Below are 19,029 nucleotides of genomic sequence, written 5' to 3'. Positions count from 1 at the left end.
TTTCTTCTCTAAGCAGTAACTGAGGAATATTACTATTAATATGTTGTGTTCTTTATAACACATATGCATGCATGCATGCATGCCCAGCTCCTCAGTCGTGTCCAACTCTTCACAACCCTGTGGACTTCCAGGCTCCTTTGTCCATGGGATTTTTCAGGCAATAATATTGGAGTGGGTTGCCATTTCCTTCTCCAGGGGATCTTCCCAACCCAGGGATCAAACCTGCCTGCATCTCCTGCATTGCAGGTGGGTTTTTTACCACTGAACCACCAGGGAAGCCCTGTATAAGCTCTGTGGCAACCCTATAAGTCGTTATGAAATAGAAATAAATTACACACATAGTTACTTTTGATGCCTAATCCAGCCCCATCAGGAATTTGGATATGATTTCCTGCCAGAGATAGTTCAATATGTTACTCAGTTTGATTCATGAGTTCCCGTCAGATCTTGATTTCTTCCCTTTGATCTTTTTATGATGTCGGTGGCACTTACAGCCCACTTCAGATATTAAATTTGCTCAGTGACAAGATCTCTGCTGATGGTTTTGGTTCAGTTGCTGCAAATTCCTAAAAACTCACTGTATCCTATACCTCTTCCTGAACACCAAAAACATCTGAGAACTGCATTTTCCCTACCTGCCCTTCACTCGATTACCTTTCTCTTGCTTCACTTTATCCCTTTTTTAATCTCTAAGCCCTGGATAATGCTTTGTATAGCTGCTACTTATCATGTAACACCCTTTGCCAACCTCTCCTGCACATCTGCTTTATAGTATTAACTTCAGAGTAAAAGTTATCCATTTTCTGGTTCTATTTCTCTGTAACTTATTTTGATTCATGTACTCTTAGCATTTTATGTAGAAAGGAAATCCTGTCATTTGTGAAGCAAAGAACTAACCTCTTAATTGAAAACCATGTAAGCAGGAAGACAAAATCTGCAGCACTTTAAGGCAAATACTCTGGTGACCGAGTGGCCCTCAGAACTGGGCTCAGTTAGCAGTCTGGGTCCCATCCTTAGGCGAAAGGTAAGGGCAGGCAGAGCCGTCTAAGCAGCAGGCTTCCTAGGTGATTCCAGCCCAGGCCTCACACAGAGCCCCTCTTTCTTCTCAGCACTCTTTCCTTTACTTGGGGGTACAGTTTGGAAAGCAGATTAGGTGAAGAAACAGTACAAATATATGACTTACACTGGATCTGTAGGAGATTCAAGAGATCTGCTATATCCCCAAGAGTTCTCATGTTTTGGGGAACCAAAAATCTCTCCTTAGCTTTCTCTTTTGAATCTAACCAATTTTTAATCCAGCGCATCCTCTGTGTGGTCTGCACCGCCCTTGCGAGGGGTCTTGGTGCTGTCTTACACCATCCCTTCTTAGACTCTTCAGGACACATCCTTGTCTCACCAGAAGAAGAAGACTGGTTTGGTGTCCTAGGCTGTCTCCTTATGGAGGTAACAGTGATACATACCCCTTGGCTTTCTCCCATGTGTGAAAAGTGCTATAAGGAATGAAAAAATGAAAACTCACCCCCGGTGAGGACTAAGAGGCTTCTGGAAGCCAGGAATTTAAATCAGTGGTGTAGAGAAGTATTATGTGTCTCTACCTCCTACTTTGAGCACTGACGCTAACAAACTAACAGAATCTCTCTCTGAGTCCAAGCAACTGCATTGCTGTCCTAAAAACACCCCTTTGATGGTACACCGGAATGAAAGAAAATTAAATGGAATAATCAATTAGTGTTATTTGTGATTGAAGAAAGGCTCCCTAAATGTAAGTAAAAACTGGTATGAACAGTGTCAGCTCTATTCACATAGGAATTTCTTTCTTAGCAATTTATAGTAATTTTTGAAGTACCAGTCAAAAGAAAAGGAGCTGTTAAATACATTAGTGATGATAGCCACTGGAAATTATTTCTATCCCATTTCCTGGCAGCTTAATAAAAAGGTATAATTTATTCTGAAATGTATGTTCATAGTAGAATGATTAGATCCTTCTTATTGCTAGAACATCTAGAACAAAATCTAGTTGGCCTCTTTCAACTGTAAGAATATGGGAAGGTCGGTAATTTCCTCTCAAAAATTAAAAGAAAAATGATTTCCTATTTAAGTGATACCACAATCACTGAAATTTGAATTGTAAAATTTCATGAAACTACCCGAATGAAGATCTGTACCATTAGCTTCATGTAAAATCATCTTTTGAGAATATTCTGCTATTCATAAAGGAGTAAGGTATGAAGGTAAGAATTTGTTAGTTATATGCTTCCAAAAATAGTGATGGGCTAGCAAACCATGGGACTGTGAACAGCTCATTGTCAAGATGCTGGTGGAAAGGTGCTTTTCTGGGCCATCATTAATGAGTATAATGGTGTCTGCATATGGGGGCATTTAGTGACACTATTCGATGAGAGAAAATAACTTCAAAGAAGAGATGATGACGGCTCTGTGGTTGTTTGGAGCTACTTGCTACTTCAAACTTTCTGAGAGATTTAGCCTTGGTTCTTTGTACGTTGTTTTTCTTGAAGATCAAAGTATCTGTGTCTTCGGGAGGTGACTGCATTCGAACATACAAGCCAGAAATCAAGAAAGGAAGCTACAACAATATCATTGTCAATGTAAAGACGGCTGTTGCAGACAACCTCCTTTTTTATCTTGGAAGTGCCAAATTTGTAAGTCTAACATTCAACTTTTCTTTGGCCCACTGTGTCTGTGTACAGTCAGGTTAATCCCGGTGGTGTGGGAAATGTATAGAATTTAATGACATTGTCCCAAAATTGAATAAGGTAGCCTTTCAGATTTGAAAACCTCAGAATCTTACCTCACAAAGTTCTGACGTATCGTTAGAAAGCAATTGGAATGAAAACTTTTTACAGTACTTAGGCACATCTACTTTCATGTGTAAGTACACCAACATTTATTTTTGAACTAAATTTTCAGATCCAACTATTCAAGAAAAAAGATTAATAGGGATAAAGCTTTTAAAAAAAAAAAAACTTTAAGAAATTACAATGAATGTTCATGTGAAATGAAATGGAAAATTGTGTACTGATTTCCTATCAGTGAAAACTCTTCTGATTTGTGTTGAATTTGTGACTCAAATTGAAATAACAGAAATTGTATCTAGACAAGCTCACCCCGAACTTCTAGTTCCTTTCAATTAACCCATGTGACTTTGTGTGCATGGAGACCTTCCAAAATGAATGACTTTTCAACAGAACACTGATCACATAAATCAATACTTGGAATTTAGGTGAGAAATTCTGGATCACCTTGGGTGAAAAATCATATCTGGCCCCTCAAAAATGTCAGCTCCTGTGGTGAAAATGATGAATTCTGAACCCAAATATTTGCTTTTATCTCCAGGATCAGTGTGAGAAAAGGCATTTGTCTCAATGTTAGACCTAACTAAAATTGGTTGAATTAACACATTTGCCTCAGCACTGCATCATACATGTGTATAGACATGGTATTATTAAGATACAGTAGTAAAGTTATTTATTGTTTAATAAATAATTGTAAATCATCGTATTTGGGGATTTTTATTGTGATGCTTCTATTTATTTCCCAAATCTGTAAATAGCACCCGTTGAAAAGACTCTGCTGACCTCCTTTTTCATGGTGCCTTATATCTAATACCTATCATTTTGTTTTTGTGCACTAGATTGACTTTCTAGCTATAGAAATGCGTAAAGGCAAAGTAAGCTTCCTCTGGGATGTTGGATCTGGAGTTGGGCGTGTCGAGTACCCAGATTTAACTATTGATGACTCATACTGGTACCGTATTGAGGCATCGAGGTAACTATCTCAATAGAGATTAAGATCATTGACAGAATTTTGAAGTAGTTTCCTAGATCATATGAAAATTTTTATTTCTGTTTCAAGAGGGTAGTTGTGTAGGTACGTAACAGATATTTTACATTGTATACAGATATTTTATATTGTATACATGTGTAAGTGTGGATGATGGTATCTTTGTAGAACGTGTCAGGAGCTAACAAACTTTCAAGACACTGAACAGAATGACCAGTCTTTTCTGACCCCCTCATTTGATTGTTCCGTAGAAACATTCAGGTTAAGTTGTTTTCTGTCACCTGAAGAAGTACTGAGACTTGCCCTCATTCAATACAATCCAGAGCATAAGAGCTGCCTTTTTTTATTTTGAGCTGAATGGGCTGTTTGTGTAGTTGGGAGGGTAATCCCTTGTCTGATGTTTTAACATATATACTCCGCTGTGTATAAAATAGGGAATTAGTGAGAATCTACTGGACCGCACAGGAAAGTCGACTCGGCGCTTTGTGCTGACCTAAACGGGAAGGAGATCTGACAAAGAGGGAGATGTGTAAATGCATAACTGATTCACTTTGGTGGATCAGCCTGTCTTTGTTGCAAAGCGCCTCTTCTAGGCTCCGTAGCAGCCTTGGCCTGCTGTGTAGTTATCTACATGGTGGCAAGATTGTATAATATCAGGCCCCCACTATTTAAAATGAAAGGAATAGGAAATTGATTAATTCTGTCTTTGATGCTTTAATTAATTAACTTCTAACAGTGTGTAGATTACTTGTAGAATCCATTCTTATCCTTGATACTTGCTCTTCATTTCTCATCTCCTTTTTCTAATTTTCAGCTACCTACTGTATACAAAACAGATGAGAGGTTTTGTTAAAGGCCAAGGGAAATTGATCAAAGTTGGGTACAGAGGACTTAAAGATCTGGTGATTGTTGAATCTAGGTTATGGATGCATAGAATTTCATCCTATGTGTGAATATGTTTAATTTTTCATAATTAAAAGTTTCTTGAAGAAACTTAATAGGAAGAAATATCTTTAATTCCTTTTAGATCTTAAATAAAACAGTGAGAGAGAGACAGAGAGAGACAAAGAAAGGGAGGAGAGAGCAATAGATAAAATGCTTGCATTTGTGATGGTAGGGGGGATTAAGTACTTTACAGGACTTAAGAATGCTTATATTTGAAAAGTACAGTTCTCCTATTAGAAGAGATGTATTCTGTTAAACAAGAACCTTTTTTGATAAATTCATTCTAGTTTTCCATGTATTTCAGTTAATGCTGCACCCTCAAAGATAAAAAGCTTACCAAAATGAGACGGCAGGGAGAGAAAAATGACAAAGTTTTGTTATAACTGCTTGTCTCAGAAAAGAGTTCAGATTTTCATGTTTAACAACTCATGGGAACCAATCAATTTTTTTTTCCAATCAATTTTAAAAAAGAATGAAATACAATAATAATAGCTTCTGAAATTCTGTTAATTGAATCTAAATGTAAAGTGCTTCTATGCAATTTGTATGCACAACTCTGAAGCCTGGATGTTACAGTGTACACATTAAGATGGTTTGCCAAACAGTAAATGATGCATGATTCCAGGAACAACTACAGCAAATTTGAATCCAAGATATAGTCAGGGATTTTTAGGAGAAATTATGCAGCTTATAATGCAGAAGGGTGGCTTATTCAGAGTTCACTTACTGAATTAAATTAGGCAATATGCTAAATGAAGTAATATAGCATTATTTAAACAGTCCATGTAGGTAAATAGCACATTGTTTTGTAAAGCAAAAGGGAAAATACTGTCCATCTAACCAACAGCCATTCCATCGGCTAGTTGCTACTATGTCATTTCCTATTAATGGACTCAGTCAGAATCAGGGTATATTGCTCAGTGGTCCTGGTTGAATTTGATGGTAAACATACAGCAGAGATCAGACTCTGGGTTTTGATTTGCAGTTTAATGAATCTGGAATATTTGAAGCTAAATTCCAAAACAAGTCTCTGCATTTTATATCTTTTAAATCTGAAGTGATCAGAAATGTGATACATACTTCATTTTTCTCTATTTTCTTTCATTTCATTCCAACACGTACCCTGGAAGAACTGGGAGAAATGGAACTATTTCCGTGAGAGCTCTGGATGGACCCAAAGCCAGCATTATGCCCAGTACCTACCATTCAGCATCACCCCCTGGGTACACTATTCTAGATGTGGATGCAAATGCATTGCTGTTTGTTGGCGGCTTGACTGGGAAATTGAAGGTAATGTGCTTCTCCCCATCCATTTCTATAGTTCCTGGCATGGTGACTTTGGGCAAAGACAGGACACAACACTGCAAAACTTGACAGCTTTTTTTCTTAATTTGTTTTTATGAAAACATGGATATATTTTGAGTAGAATTTTCTTCCTCAAATATCCAATCTGAAAACAATCTTTTTAAACCTGTGTGTATTTACTTACACAGTTATTGTTTTGCCCTAATCTGTGGCATCAATTTTTTGATATTCTTATTTTAGTTACCTCAAGAACAAAGTGGTTTTTTTTTTCCATTTATTTTTATTATTTGGAGGCTGATTACTTTACAACATTGCAGTGGTTTTTGTTATACATTGAAATGACCTAGCCATGGATTTACATGTATTCCCCATCCCGGTCCCCCCTCCCACCTCCCTCTCCACCTGATCCCTCCAGGTCTTCCCAGTGCACCAGGCCCAAGCACTTGTCTCATGCATCCAACCTGGGCTGGTGATCTGTTTCACCCTAGATAATATACATGTTTCGATGCTGTTCTCTTGAAATATCCCACCCTCGCCTTCTCCCAGAGTCCACAAGTCTGTTCTATACATCTGAGTCTCTTTTCCTGTTTTGCATATAGGGTTATCGTTACCATCTTTCTAAATTCCACATATATGTGTTAGTATACTGTAATGGTCTTTATCTTTCTGGCTTACTTCGCTCTGTATAATGGGCTCCAGTTTCATCCATCTCATTAGAACTGATTCAAATGAATTCTTTTTAATGGCTGAGTAATATTCCATGGTGTATATGTACCACAGCTTCCTCATCCATTCGTCTGCTGATGGGCATCTAGGTTGCTTCCATGTCCTGGCTATTATAAACAGTGCTGCGATGAACATTGGGGTGCACATGTCTCTTTGAGATCTGGTTTCCTCGGTGTGTATGCCCAGAAGTGGGATTGCTGGGTCATATGGCAGTTCTATTTCCAGCTTTTTAAGAAATCTCCACACTGTTTTCCATAGTGGCTGTACTAATTTGCATTCCCACCAACAGTGTAAGAGGGTTCCCTTTTCTCCACACCCTCTCCAGCATTTATTGCTTGGAGACTTTTGGATAGCAGCCATCCTGACTGGCGTGTAATGGTACCTCATTGTGGTTTTGATTTGCATTTCTCTGATAATGAGTGATGTTGAGCATCTTTTCATGTGTTTTTTTGCCATCTGTATGTCTTCCTTGGAGAAATGTCTGTTTAGTTCTTTGGCCCATTTTTTGATTGGGTCATTTATTTTTCTGGAGTTGAGCTGGAGGAGTTGCTTGTATATTTTTGAGATTAATCCTTTGTCTGTTGCTTCGTTTGCTATTATTTTCTCCCAATCTGAGGGCTGTCTTTTCACCTTGCTTATAGTTTCCTTTGTTGTGCAAAAGCTTTTAAGTTTCATTAGGTCCCATTTGTTTATTTTTGCTTTTCTTTCTAAAATTCTGGGATGTGCGTCATAGAGGATCCTGCTGTGATTTATGTCGGAGAGTGTTTTGCCTATGTTCTCCTCTAGGAGTTTTATAGTTTCTGGTCTTACATTTAGATCTTTAATCCATTTTGAGTTTATTTTTGTGTATGGTGTTAGAAAGTGTTCTCGTTTCATTCTTTTACAGGTGGTTGACCAGTTTTCCCAGCACCACTTGTTAAAGAGGTTGTCTTTTTTCCATTGTATATCCTTGCCTCCTTTGTCGAAGATAAGGTGACCATAGGTTCGTGGATTTATCTCTGGGCTTTCTATTCTGTTCCATTGATCTATATTTCTGTCTTTGTGCCAGTACCATACTGTCTTGATGACTGTGGCTTTGTAGTATAGTCTGAAATCAGGCAGGTTGATTCCTCCAGTTCCATTCTTCTTTCTCAAGGTTACTTTGGCTATTCGAGGTTTTTTGTATTTCCATACAAATTGCGAAATTATTTGTTCTAGTTCTGTGAAAAATACCGTTGGTAGTTTGATAGGGATTGCATTGAATCTATAGATTGCTTTGGGTAGTATAGCCATTTTGACAATATTGATTCTTCCAATCCATGAACACGGTTTATTTCTCCATCTGTTTGTGTCCTCTTTGATTTCTTTCATCAGTGTTTTATAGTTTTCTATGTATAGGTCTTTTGTTTCTTTAGGTAGATATACTCCTAAGTATTTTATTCTTTTTGTTGCAATGGTGAATGGTATTGTTTCCTTAATTTTTCTTTCTGTTTTCTCATTGTTAGTGTATAGGAATGCAAGAGATTTCTGCATGTTAATTTTATATCCTGCAACTTGACTGTATTCGTTGATTAGCTCTAGTAATTTTCTGGTAGAGTCTTTAGGGTTTTCTATGTAGAGGATCATGTCATCTGCAAACAGAGAGAGTTTCACTTCTTCTTTTCCTATCTGGATTCCTTTTACTTCTTTTTCTGCCCTGATTGCTGTGGCCAACACTTCCAAAACTATGTTGAATAGTAGTGGTGAGAGTGGGCACCCTTGTCTTGTTCCTGATTTCAGGGGAAATGCTTTCAATTTTTCACCATTGAGGGTGATGCTTGCTGTGGGTTTGTCATATATAGCTTTTATTATGTTGAGGTATGTTCCTTCTATTCCTGCTTTCTGGAGAGTTTTAATCATAAATGGATGTTGAATTTTGTCAAAGGCTTTTTCTGCATCTATTGAGATAATCATATGGTTTTTATCTTTCAATTTGTTAATGTGGTGTATTACATTGATTGATTTGCAGATATTTGCATTCCTGGGATAAAGCCCACTTGGTCATGGTGTATGATTTTTTTAATATGTTGTTGGATTATGTTTGCTAGAATTTTGTTAAGGATTTTTGCATCTATGTTCATCAGTGATATTGGCCTGTAGTTCTCTTTTTTTGTGGCATCTTTGTCTGGTTTTAGAATTAGGGTGATGGTGGTCTCATAGAATGCGTTTGGAAGTTTACCTTCTTCTGCAATTTTCTGGAAGAGTTTGAGTAAGATAGGTGTTAGCTCTTCTCTAAATTTTTGGTAGAATTCAGCTGTGAAGCCATCTGGTCCTGGGCTTTTGTTTGCTGGAAGATTTCTGATTACAGTTTCGATTTCCTTGCTTGTGATGGGTTTGTTAAGATCTTCTGTTTCTTCCTGGTTCAGTTTTGGAAAGTTATACTTCTCTAAGAACTTGTCCATTTCTTCCAAGTTGTCCATTTTATTGGCATAGAGCTGCTGGTAGTAGTCTCTTATGATCCTTTGTATTTCAGTGTTGTCTGTTGTGATCTCTCCATTTTCGTTTCTAATTTTGTTAATTTGGTTCTTCTCCCTTTGTTTCTTAATGAGTCTTGCTAATGGTTTGTCAATTTTGCTTATTTTTTCAAAAACCAGCTTTTAGCTTTGTTGATTTTTGCTATGGTCTCTCTAGTTTCTTTTGCATTTATTTCTGCCCTAACTTTTAAGATTTCTTTCCTTCTACTAACCCTTGGGTTCTTCATTTCTACCTTCTCTAGTTGCTTTAGGTGTAGAGTTAGGTTATTTATTTGACTTTTTTCTTATTTCTTGAGGTAGGCCTGTAATGCTATGAATCTTCCCCTTAGCACTGCTTTTACAGTGTCCCATAGGTTTTGGGTTGTTGTGTTTTCATTTTCATTCATTTCTATGCATATTTTGATTTCTTTTTTTATTTCTTCTATGATTTGTTGGTTATTCAGAAGCGTGTTGTTTAGCCTCCATATGTTTGAATTTTTAATAATTTTTTCCTGTAATTGAGATCTAATCTTACTGCACTGTGGTCAGAAAAGATGACAGGAATGATTTCCATCTTTTTGAATTTACCAAGACTAGATTTATGGCCCAGGATGTGATCTATTCTGGAGAAGGTTCCATGTGCACTTGAGAAAACGGTGAAGTTGATTGCTTTGGGGTGAAACGTCCTATAGATGTCAGTAAGGTCTAGCTGGTCCATTGTGTCCTTTAAAGTTTGTGTTTCCTTGTTAATTTTCTGTTTAGTTGATCTATCCATAATTGTGAGTGGGGTATTAAAGTCTCCCACTAGTATTGTGTTACTATTAATTTCCCCTTTCATACTCATTAGCGTTTGCCTTACATATTGTGGTGCTCCTATGTTGGGTGCATATATATTTATAATTGTTATATCTTCTTCTTGGATTGATCCTTTGATCATTATGTAGTGTCCATCTTTGTCTCTTTTCACAGCCTTTATATGAAAGTCTATTTTATCTGATAGGAGTATTGCGACTCCTGCTTTCTTTTGGTCTCAGTTTGCGTGGAATATTTTTTTCCAGCCCTTCACTTTTAGTCTGTATGTGTCCCTTGTTTTGAGGTGGGTCTCTTATAGACAGCATATATAGGGGTCTTGCTTTTGCATCCATTCGGCCAGCCTTTGTCTTTTGGTTGGGGCATTCAACCCATTTACATTTAAGGTAATTATTGATAGGTATGGTCCCGTTGCCATTTATTTTGTTGTTTGGGGTTCACGTTTATACCACCTTTCTGTGTTTCCTGTCTAGAGAAGATCCTTTAGTATTTGTTGAAGAGCTGGTTTGGTGGTGCTGAATTCTCTCAGCTTTTGCTTGTCTGTAAAGCTTTTGAGTTCTCCTTCATATCTGAATGAGATCCTTGCTGGGTAGAGTAATCTAGGTTGTAGGTTATTCTCTTTCATTACTTTAAGTATGTCCTGCCATTCCCTTCTGGCCTGAAAGGTTTCTATTGATAGATCAACTGTTATCCTTATGGGAATCCCCTTGTGTGTTATTTGTTGTTTCTCCCTTGCTGCTTTTAATATTTGTTCTTTGTGTTTGATCTTTGTTTATTTGATTAATATGTGTCTTGGGGTGTTTCGCCTTGGGTTTATCCTGTTTGGGACTCTCTGGGTTTCTTGGACTTGGGTGGCTATTTCCTTCCCCATTTTAGGGAAGTTTTCAGCTATTATCTCCTCGAGTAACTTCTCATGGCCTTTCTTTTTGTCTTCTTCTTCTGGGACTCCTATGATTCGAATGTTGGGGCGTTTCACATTGTCCCAGAGGTCCCTGACGTTGTCCTCATTTCTTTTGATTCTTTTTTCTTTTTTCCTCTCTGCTTCATTTATTTCCACCATTTTATCTTCTAACTCACTTATCCTATCTTCTGTCTCTGTTATTCTACTGTTGGTTCCCTCCAGAGTGTTTTTGATCTCATTTATTTCATTATTAATTTTTAATTGACATTTTTTTTATTTCTTCTAGGTCCTTGTTAAACATTTCTTGCATCTTCTCAATCTTTGTCTCCAGGCTATTTATTTGTAACTCCATTTTGTTTTCAAGATTTTGGATCATTTTTATTATCATTATTCTAAATTCTTTTTCAGGTAGATTCCCTATTTCCTCCTCTTTCGTTTGACTTGGTGGGCTTTTTTCATGTTCCTTTACCTGTTGGGTATTTCTCTGCCTTTTCATCTTGTTTAGATTGCTGTGTCTGGGGTGGGCTTTCTGTATTCTTGTGGTCTGTGGTTCCTTTTTATTGTGGAGGTTTCACCCAGTGGGTGGGGTTGGACGATTGGTTTGTCAAGGTTTCCTGGTTAGGGAAGCTTGTGTCAGCGTTCTCGTGCATGGAATTTGATTTCTTCTCTCTGGAGTGCAATGGAGTGTCCAGTAATGAGTTTTGCGATGGGTCTATGTGTTAGGTGTGACTTTGGGCAGCCTGTATGTTGACACTCAGGTCTATGTTCCTGCGTTGCTAAAGAATTTGCATGGTGTGTCTTGTATTGGAGCTTATTGGCTTTTGGGTGGTGGTTGGTTTTGGTGTAGGTATGCAGACTTTTGGATGGTCTCTTATTCCTAATGTTCCGTGTAGTCAGGAGTTTTCTGGTTTTCTCAGGTTTTGGGCTTAAGTCTCCTGCCTCTGGATTTCAGTTTTATTCTTCCAATAGTCTCAAGACATCTCCAACTATACAGCACTGATAATAAAACTTCTAGGTTAATGGTGAAAAGATTCTCCACCGTGAGAGACCACCAGAGAGGTTCACAGAGTTACATGAAGAATATGAGACGGAGGAAGGAGATAGAGGTGAGCAGGAGGAGAAAAAGGGGGACTCAAGAGGAGAGAGACAGGTCTACGCAGTTATCTGTTCCCAAAGTGTTCTCCGTAGCCCAGACACCCACAATGATTCACAGAATTGGATTGGGAAGAGAAGGGGAAAGGAGGAAATAGAGGTGTTCTGAGGTAGAAAACAGAGAGTCAAAAGTGGGAGAGTAATCACCACACTCCTGAATAGAAATGGGAACTGAATATTGGATTCTTAAATGTCCAAGATTTATATCACATACTGAAAAACAAAGATTAAAAATCTAGTGTAGAGGTTAGACTCTTTGAAATACAATATTTAAAAACAAAAACAAACAAAAAATTTAGAAATGGATATGAAGTTCGGTTTAAAAATAGGGTTTCTCTCTCTCTCTCTCTCTCTCTCTCTTTTTTTTGGCAAGGTTATAGTGAAATGAAAATGAAAATTAAGGAATAATAGAGGAGTATTAGAGGACTTTAAAAGGAAATAGGAGAGAAAAACAAGAAAAAGAAAAAAAAGTTTTTTTTCCCCTAATTAAAAAAATCGTAAAAATATATGAAAATGAAAGTTGAGGAGTAATGGGGGAGTAATAGGGAATTTTTAAAGAAAAATAAAAGAGAAAAAATTTTAAAAAAGGAAAGAAAAAAAATTTTTTTTTAATTAAAAAAAATATATACATATATATCTTGGAATTTCTCTGGAGTTGTTGCAGTCAGTGTAGGTTCAGTTCAATTTCAGATAGCTCCTCTTTCCAGCTTACACTTCTCGATATCTATAGGCCCCTTCCGGTGCAGTCGGTGTTACCTTCAGGGATTTTAATCTGTTGCACCGGTCCTTTCTGAAGCGGTTCCCTTTGTTTATTTGGCTTCTGTTTGCCGTCTCTTCGGTGTCTAATTTCCGCCCTGACACAGGCGGGCGGAGGTGATCTCTAATTTAGGTTCGCTAGTTCAGTTCAGTCCTGCTACGGGGAGGGCGGGGCACTGCAGACAGATACCGCTCTGTGTGGGTAAAACTCACCGTGTTCCAGCCACACTGGGTTTGCCCCGCTCACGGGTGTCAGTGCTTTCCCCGTCTACACTGCTCAGGCTCCCGGCAAGAGCAAAGTGTTTTTTAACAATACCTCATTTTCTGAATCAATTTATGATTTATTGATATGAAGTGCTATAAAGTTCAAACTCATATCTAATTAAAAGATTTATGAATACCTTGGGAAATATCACAGGAGCCATAAGCCTTCAAATCATGATCCGATTTTTAAAGTTTTCAAGTTGCTCTTCTCATTCTTATTGAGTAGTGCACTTAATATTCATAATTGCTTCGTGACAGGTCCTTGTGCATTTCAAATTGTAAAGTGCCTGCATTTTAAAGACGCTCATGTTGATTAGATGGAATTAGGTGTTGGAAAACGACCTGTGGGTGAGATGTAAGAGCACGACCAAATATAATGGGTAATCCTGAGCTTGTCAGAATCATCCTAGGATAAGATTAGTCAGAAAACGTGAAAAGCCAGGGTGACCCCAAATTTATGAGAAGTCAGCTTCATATGAAGTGAGGCTGTTTTGTTTGCTTTGTGTATGAGATGTGATTCTAAAGTATTGGAATGGGTTCCATACCTGCATACTAAAATCACCCTCTTTTCTTAGAGCTGCATATAAATGTATATGGTACATAGTAATATACCATCATATTGACAATTTCTCTCCTCCTCAGAAAGATAAATACAGGGGTAGCACCGAGTTATATTTGCCTGCAATGTAGGAGACACAGGAGATATGCATTCCATCCCTGGGTTGGAAAGATCTCCTGAAGGAGGAAATTGTAACCCACTCCAGTATTCTTGCCAGGAAAAGCCCATGGATAGAGGAGCCTGGTGGGCTACAGTGCATGGGGTCTCAAGGAGTCAGACACAACTTAGCAACTGAACATGCACACACACACGCACACACACACACAAAAAAAAAAAAAAAGCAGAAAGAAAAAAAGAAAGAAATTTTGAAATTAAATCCAGGCTGAGTCCCCTGATGTATCACTTGCTAAAATATGATCTTAGGCAAGTCACTTAACCCCTTGGGCTTCAGTTTCCTCAACTAGAATAGTAAGATGAAAATATCTACACTGCTTGCATACTGTAGAATAATATGCAGTAATAAACTCATATCATTTATATAATCCTTACTGTGTGCTCAGTAATGTTCTAAGTAATTTACATGAATTAACAATTTTTATAAGAAGCTGAAAATGTAGGTAGAAGCTTCATTTTATACTTAAGAAATCTATGGAAGAAATAAATTAAATGATTCACCCAAGATCACGTGAGTCAGTGGTGGAACTGGAATCTGAACACTTGTTACCACACATAAGAATCTCTGTTCTTAACCACCACCCCTTCCTACCACAATGAATAGTGAGATTATATGCATAAAATTTATAACAAATGCCTAAGATATGGTGCTATGTGCTGTCGCTCCAGTCATGTCTGACTCTTTGCAGCCCTATGGGCTGTAGCCCACCAAACTCCTCTGTCCATGGGATTCTCCAGGCAAGAATACTGGAGTAGGTTGCCATGCCCTCCTCCAGGGGATCTTCTCAACCCAGGGATCAAACCCAGGTGTCCCACATTGTAGGAGGATTCTTTACCATCTGGTAGTCACACCTTAAATTGCACCTTAAATAATTCTTATTATGCAGATGTCACTAGGCATAAAGAAGGAGAAGGAAATGGCAACCCACTCCAGTGTTCTTGCCTTGAGAATCCCAGGGGTGGAAGAGCCTGGTGGGCTGCCATCTATGGGGTTGCGCAGGGTCAGACACGACTGAAGTGACTTAGTAGCAGCAGGCATAAAGAAACTAATTTATGCCAGAATGAGGGGGGGAAAGTAAAGGCAAATGCAATCTATAGAAAATCTTAATTATTTTGACCAAGAGTTTCAAGGTTCCTGCCATACCATTGCATGAACCAAAAACTGAAACAGGTAACTAAATTGACATGTTAATGAAAATTCACAGGAGCAGGAAAATATCCCAGGTATAGTTTTTATAATACAAGAGGAAAAACAAAAAGCAAGTAGAATTCACAAGTAGGATAATCAGCCTTCGGAAAATTAAGGGAAGCTTCCACAGATAACAGAGAATCCCAAGGACTGTCCTTGACTTGTAAATGTCTGTGTCTGACCAACATTTCTTCTCCATGGCAATGCCCCATTTGATTATAGCAGTAGAAAGATGTACATGTTCATGAGTTTAACCTAAATTATAACTACAAATGTTTAACTACTCTGTGACTATCTTCTTATATTTATTCTAAAACCCAAATATGTCAATTCACTTTTTCCTTCCAGGTTACTCAGATAAATGTGGATTCACTTTGGCAAAGTGTTGTGGAATTGTAACATTGTCAATACCAAAACGAACAGTTGTTTAAATTACAGCAAGTCTCTCTAGAGAGAACTGAATCATTCTCCTCCTTCTTGAGTGTTGTATACCAAGAATTGACATGTACACACTACTGTATTTAAAACAGATAACCAAGAAGGACCCACTGTGTAGCACAGGGAACTCAGATGAATATTCTGCAATAACCTAAATGGGAAAAACATTTGAAAAGGAATAGATGTATATGTATGACTGAATCACCTTGTTGTACATCTGAAACTAACACAACATGGTTAATCAACTATAGTGTATGTGCTCAGTCATGTCTGGCTCCTTGGGATCCGTGGACTGTAGTCTGCCAGGCTCCTCTCTCCATAAAATTCTCTGGGCAATAATGCTGGAGTGGGTTGCCATTCCCTTCTCCAGAGTATGTTCCAAACCCAGGAATCGAACCCACATCTCTTGCTTCTCCTGCATTGACAGACAGGTATGCTCCAATATAAAATAAAAATTTAAAAAAGACCTTTCCCTGTAAGAATGACACTAAGGTTGTCATTCAACAAATATTTTATTCCACCCTTATTAGATGTCAGGCTCTGCGCTGTGTATGCCCCCAAGCAACAACCACAGGGTCCCTTCTCTTACAAATCGACTCTGTCCCTTCACTCTCCTGCACCAGAAACCTACTTGAATGTAAAAGGAAATGAAAAACGGGACAGCAGTTTCATAGGGTAATCACTATGCAAGCATTTTTTCCCCTTTGTCAGTATCTACCACTTCCCCTATGGAAAAGGAAGTAGCAACCCACTCCAGCATGCTTGCCTGAGAAATCTCATGGACAAAAGAGTCAGACACAAGTTAGCAACTCAACAACAACCCTTTCTCATAATCTCTGAGGAGAAATCCTTTTAGTGGTGTAGGAGCACTAGCATTTATTAAACACCCATCTCTGTGCCAGGCATTGAATGTGGAACCATAAATAAATTCTTTTATATAATTGTCCTAATAATCCTATGTTATAGACCAAGAAGAAAACATAATCTCAAAGAGAATAAGCAGTTCATTTAGTCAGAAACATGAAGTGTTTGTTTACTAATGGTGATAAACTGGTAAATCCAGAATAACCAGGATCTGAGGATATATTATTATATGGTTAAAAAATGGATATGTACACAACCAAGATTTTTACAAAGAGTGGACAATAACTACTCAAGATTCTTCTGCTCAGATAACAACTCTCATGAATACTGTAGGACTTCCCTGGTAGCTCAGTGGTAGAGTCCACCTGCCAACTCAGGAGATGCAGATTCAATCCCTGGGTTGGGAGCATCCCCTGGAGAAGAAAATGGCAACCCACTCCAGTATTCTTGCCTGGGAAGTCTCATAGAGGAACTTGGTTGGCTACAGTCCATGGGCTCTCAAAGAGTTGCACGCAACTAAAGGACTAAACCCCGGGTTTAATCCTTGGGTCGGGAAGGTCACCTGGAGAAGGGAATGGCAACCCACTCCAGTATTCTTGCCTGGAGGATCCCACGAACAGAGGAGCCTGGCAGGCTATACAGTCCATGGGGCCACAAAGGGTCAGACACGACTGAGCAACTAACACTTACTCACTTACTTAAGCAACTAAACAACACCAGCATGGATTCTCCTAAGATTTTTTTTGTGAAATTCTAACAAATATGTTTCTCTCCGCAGAAGGCTGATGCTGTGCGTGTGATCACATTCACTGGCTGTATGGGAGAAGCATACTTTGACAGCAAACCTATAGGATTGTGGAATTTCCGAGAAATAGAAGGTGACTGCAAAGGATGTACCGTCAGGTTAGTTAAGAGAGGGACTCTCCTAACGTCTGTCTGGCCTGTGCATCACAAAAGCTTCAATTTTATTGTGCAGTGTTCCATTATCACGTGGATGATAAGCAACAAGTTTTAAGTGATTGTGTCCAAAGGTGGATTTACCAGGAAGCGAAGTGACCTCAAGTCCTCTCCCCAGTTTGCGTAGGCACTTTCCAAGGCCTTGGGGAGTACCCTAGTACTTGGACACGGTCATGTGTTTTTGTAAAGTTTGCAAAGGTGAGATATTTCAGGGCTTCCCAGGTGGCTCAGTGGTAAAGAATCCACCTGTCAAGCATGAGATGAGGATTCGACCCCTGGGATGGGAAGATTCCCTGCAGAAGGAAATGGCAACCCACACCATTATTCTTGTCTGGGAAATCCCATGGACAAGGGAGCCTGGCAAGCTATAGTCCATGAAGTCGCAAAGAGTTGGACGTGACTTAGTGACTAAATAACAACAGCAAGGTATTTTAGCCTCAGTCAGTTAACACTACTATCTCTTTCCACTCCAGCTCACCTTTGTGTCCAGGAAGTGTTAGATGTCTGTGGCTCTTTTATAGTCATATTTCAGTTTTACTTAAAGAAAGCTCTCCTTAACTGATTAAACTGCAGGCCCCTTAGAGCCTGGATTCACTCTGTTTATGTTTACAAGAAAATAGAGAACCATACTGCAGGTTTTGTCTCCTACTGGGTTTATGAAATGACTTATAGCATCCGATAAGTGTTTCAAGTGGAAACCCATGGGGCTTGAAGATTGTAAGTGGGAAAGGAAAAACCGAGGTCAAGATAGGCCAGGAGAAAGTTTCATAATAACCATCATTAAGTATAAGATAGAGGTTAGAATGCTGAAATTCAAAAATATTTATCAAGCATATAAAGCATATATAAATATTCTTATATAAACCTGAATAGAGCATGTAAAAAATTAAGTAGAAGTACAAGATTTCTCTGCATAAAAACTTAAAGGCCACTGATCAACTGAGCCTACAACAATTTTAATTATATTTAGTTAAAGCTATAAAATGTAAATTAAAACCTGGAAGCTTAATCAACACACATAGTAACTCTAAAATAATTAGGTGCTAAGGAGTTTATATTTTTTATTTCTAATATAAAGAGAACGGGTACATTGCTAGGACCTAAATTCTCCATTAATGTAGCAGAGAGTACTTCACATTTTCTTTTCAATATCTCTAGAGTTTTATAGAAGAAAGTAGCCTCAAAATATACTCTCCCCAAAAGTTTTAACTTTCATCTTTCTATTTTTTTTTTTTTTTTGGTCATCATGAACTTTTCAACTTGGCATTGGAGACAATTTGAAAGTGTGATGTATTCATGGTTTATAGTGGTTTTGTTCATAATCTTTGATAAAATCTAATATAGAATGTTGTCTGTAAAATTATTTCAGTACAAGGACAATGAGGTCTACATTATCATTCTGCTACTCACAAATCAACACCAACTTTTCCCTAAACATTTCTTCAGTAAATTTATAAGTAGAATTTTCAAAAGTTTATTGTCAACCAAACATCTAAAGCATTTAAATGTCCTTTCAGCCATGCATATTATGTAAGACTATAGCATTGCTAATTATCAATTCTGCAAAGATCTCAGGCCTTCATGTCCTCCTTTCCCAATTTTGAACCAGTCTTGTTCCATGTCTAGTTCGAACTATTGCTTCTTGACCTGCATACAGGTTTCTTAAGAGGTAGGTAAGGTGGTCTGGTATTCCTATCTCTTTAAGAATTTTCTACAG

The 19,029-nt window shown here is 38.1% G+C and overlaps 1 protein-coding gene across 2 annotated transcripts in view; it reads left to right on the top strand.

The window, feature by feature from the left end:
* Positions 1-19,029, top strand: part of LAMA2 (laminin subunit alpha 2) — a 677,031-nt gene that overhangs the window by 590,003 nt on the left and 67,999 nt on the right. For both annotated transcript variants that reach the window (XM_070461486.1, XM_070461485.1), the window contains exons 45-48: positions 2,517-2,660; positions 3,653-3,786; positions 5,877-6,036; positions 17,134-17,258. In XM_070461486.1, coding sequence (XP_070317587.1) covers positions 2,517-2,660; positions 3,653-3,786; positions 5,877-6,036; positions 17,134-17,258 — 563 coding nt within the window. The remainder of the gene's footprint in view (positions 1-2,516; positions 2,661-3,652; positions 3,787-5,876; positions 6,037-17,133; positions 17,259-19,029) is intronic.

The sequence above is a fragment of the Odocoileus virginianus genome, chromosome 34, assembly GCF_023699985.2.
Source record: "Odocoileus virginianus isolate 20LAN1187 ecotype Illinois chromosome 34, Ovbor_1.2, whole genome shotgun sequence".
Classification (NCBI taxonomy): Eukaryota; Metazoa; Chordata; class Mammalia; order Artiodactyla; family Cervidae; genus Odocoileus; species Odocoileus virginianus.
The sequence above is the reverse complement of the archived record's forward strand: the minus strand, read 5'-3'. Positions and strand labels throughout refer to the sequence as shown.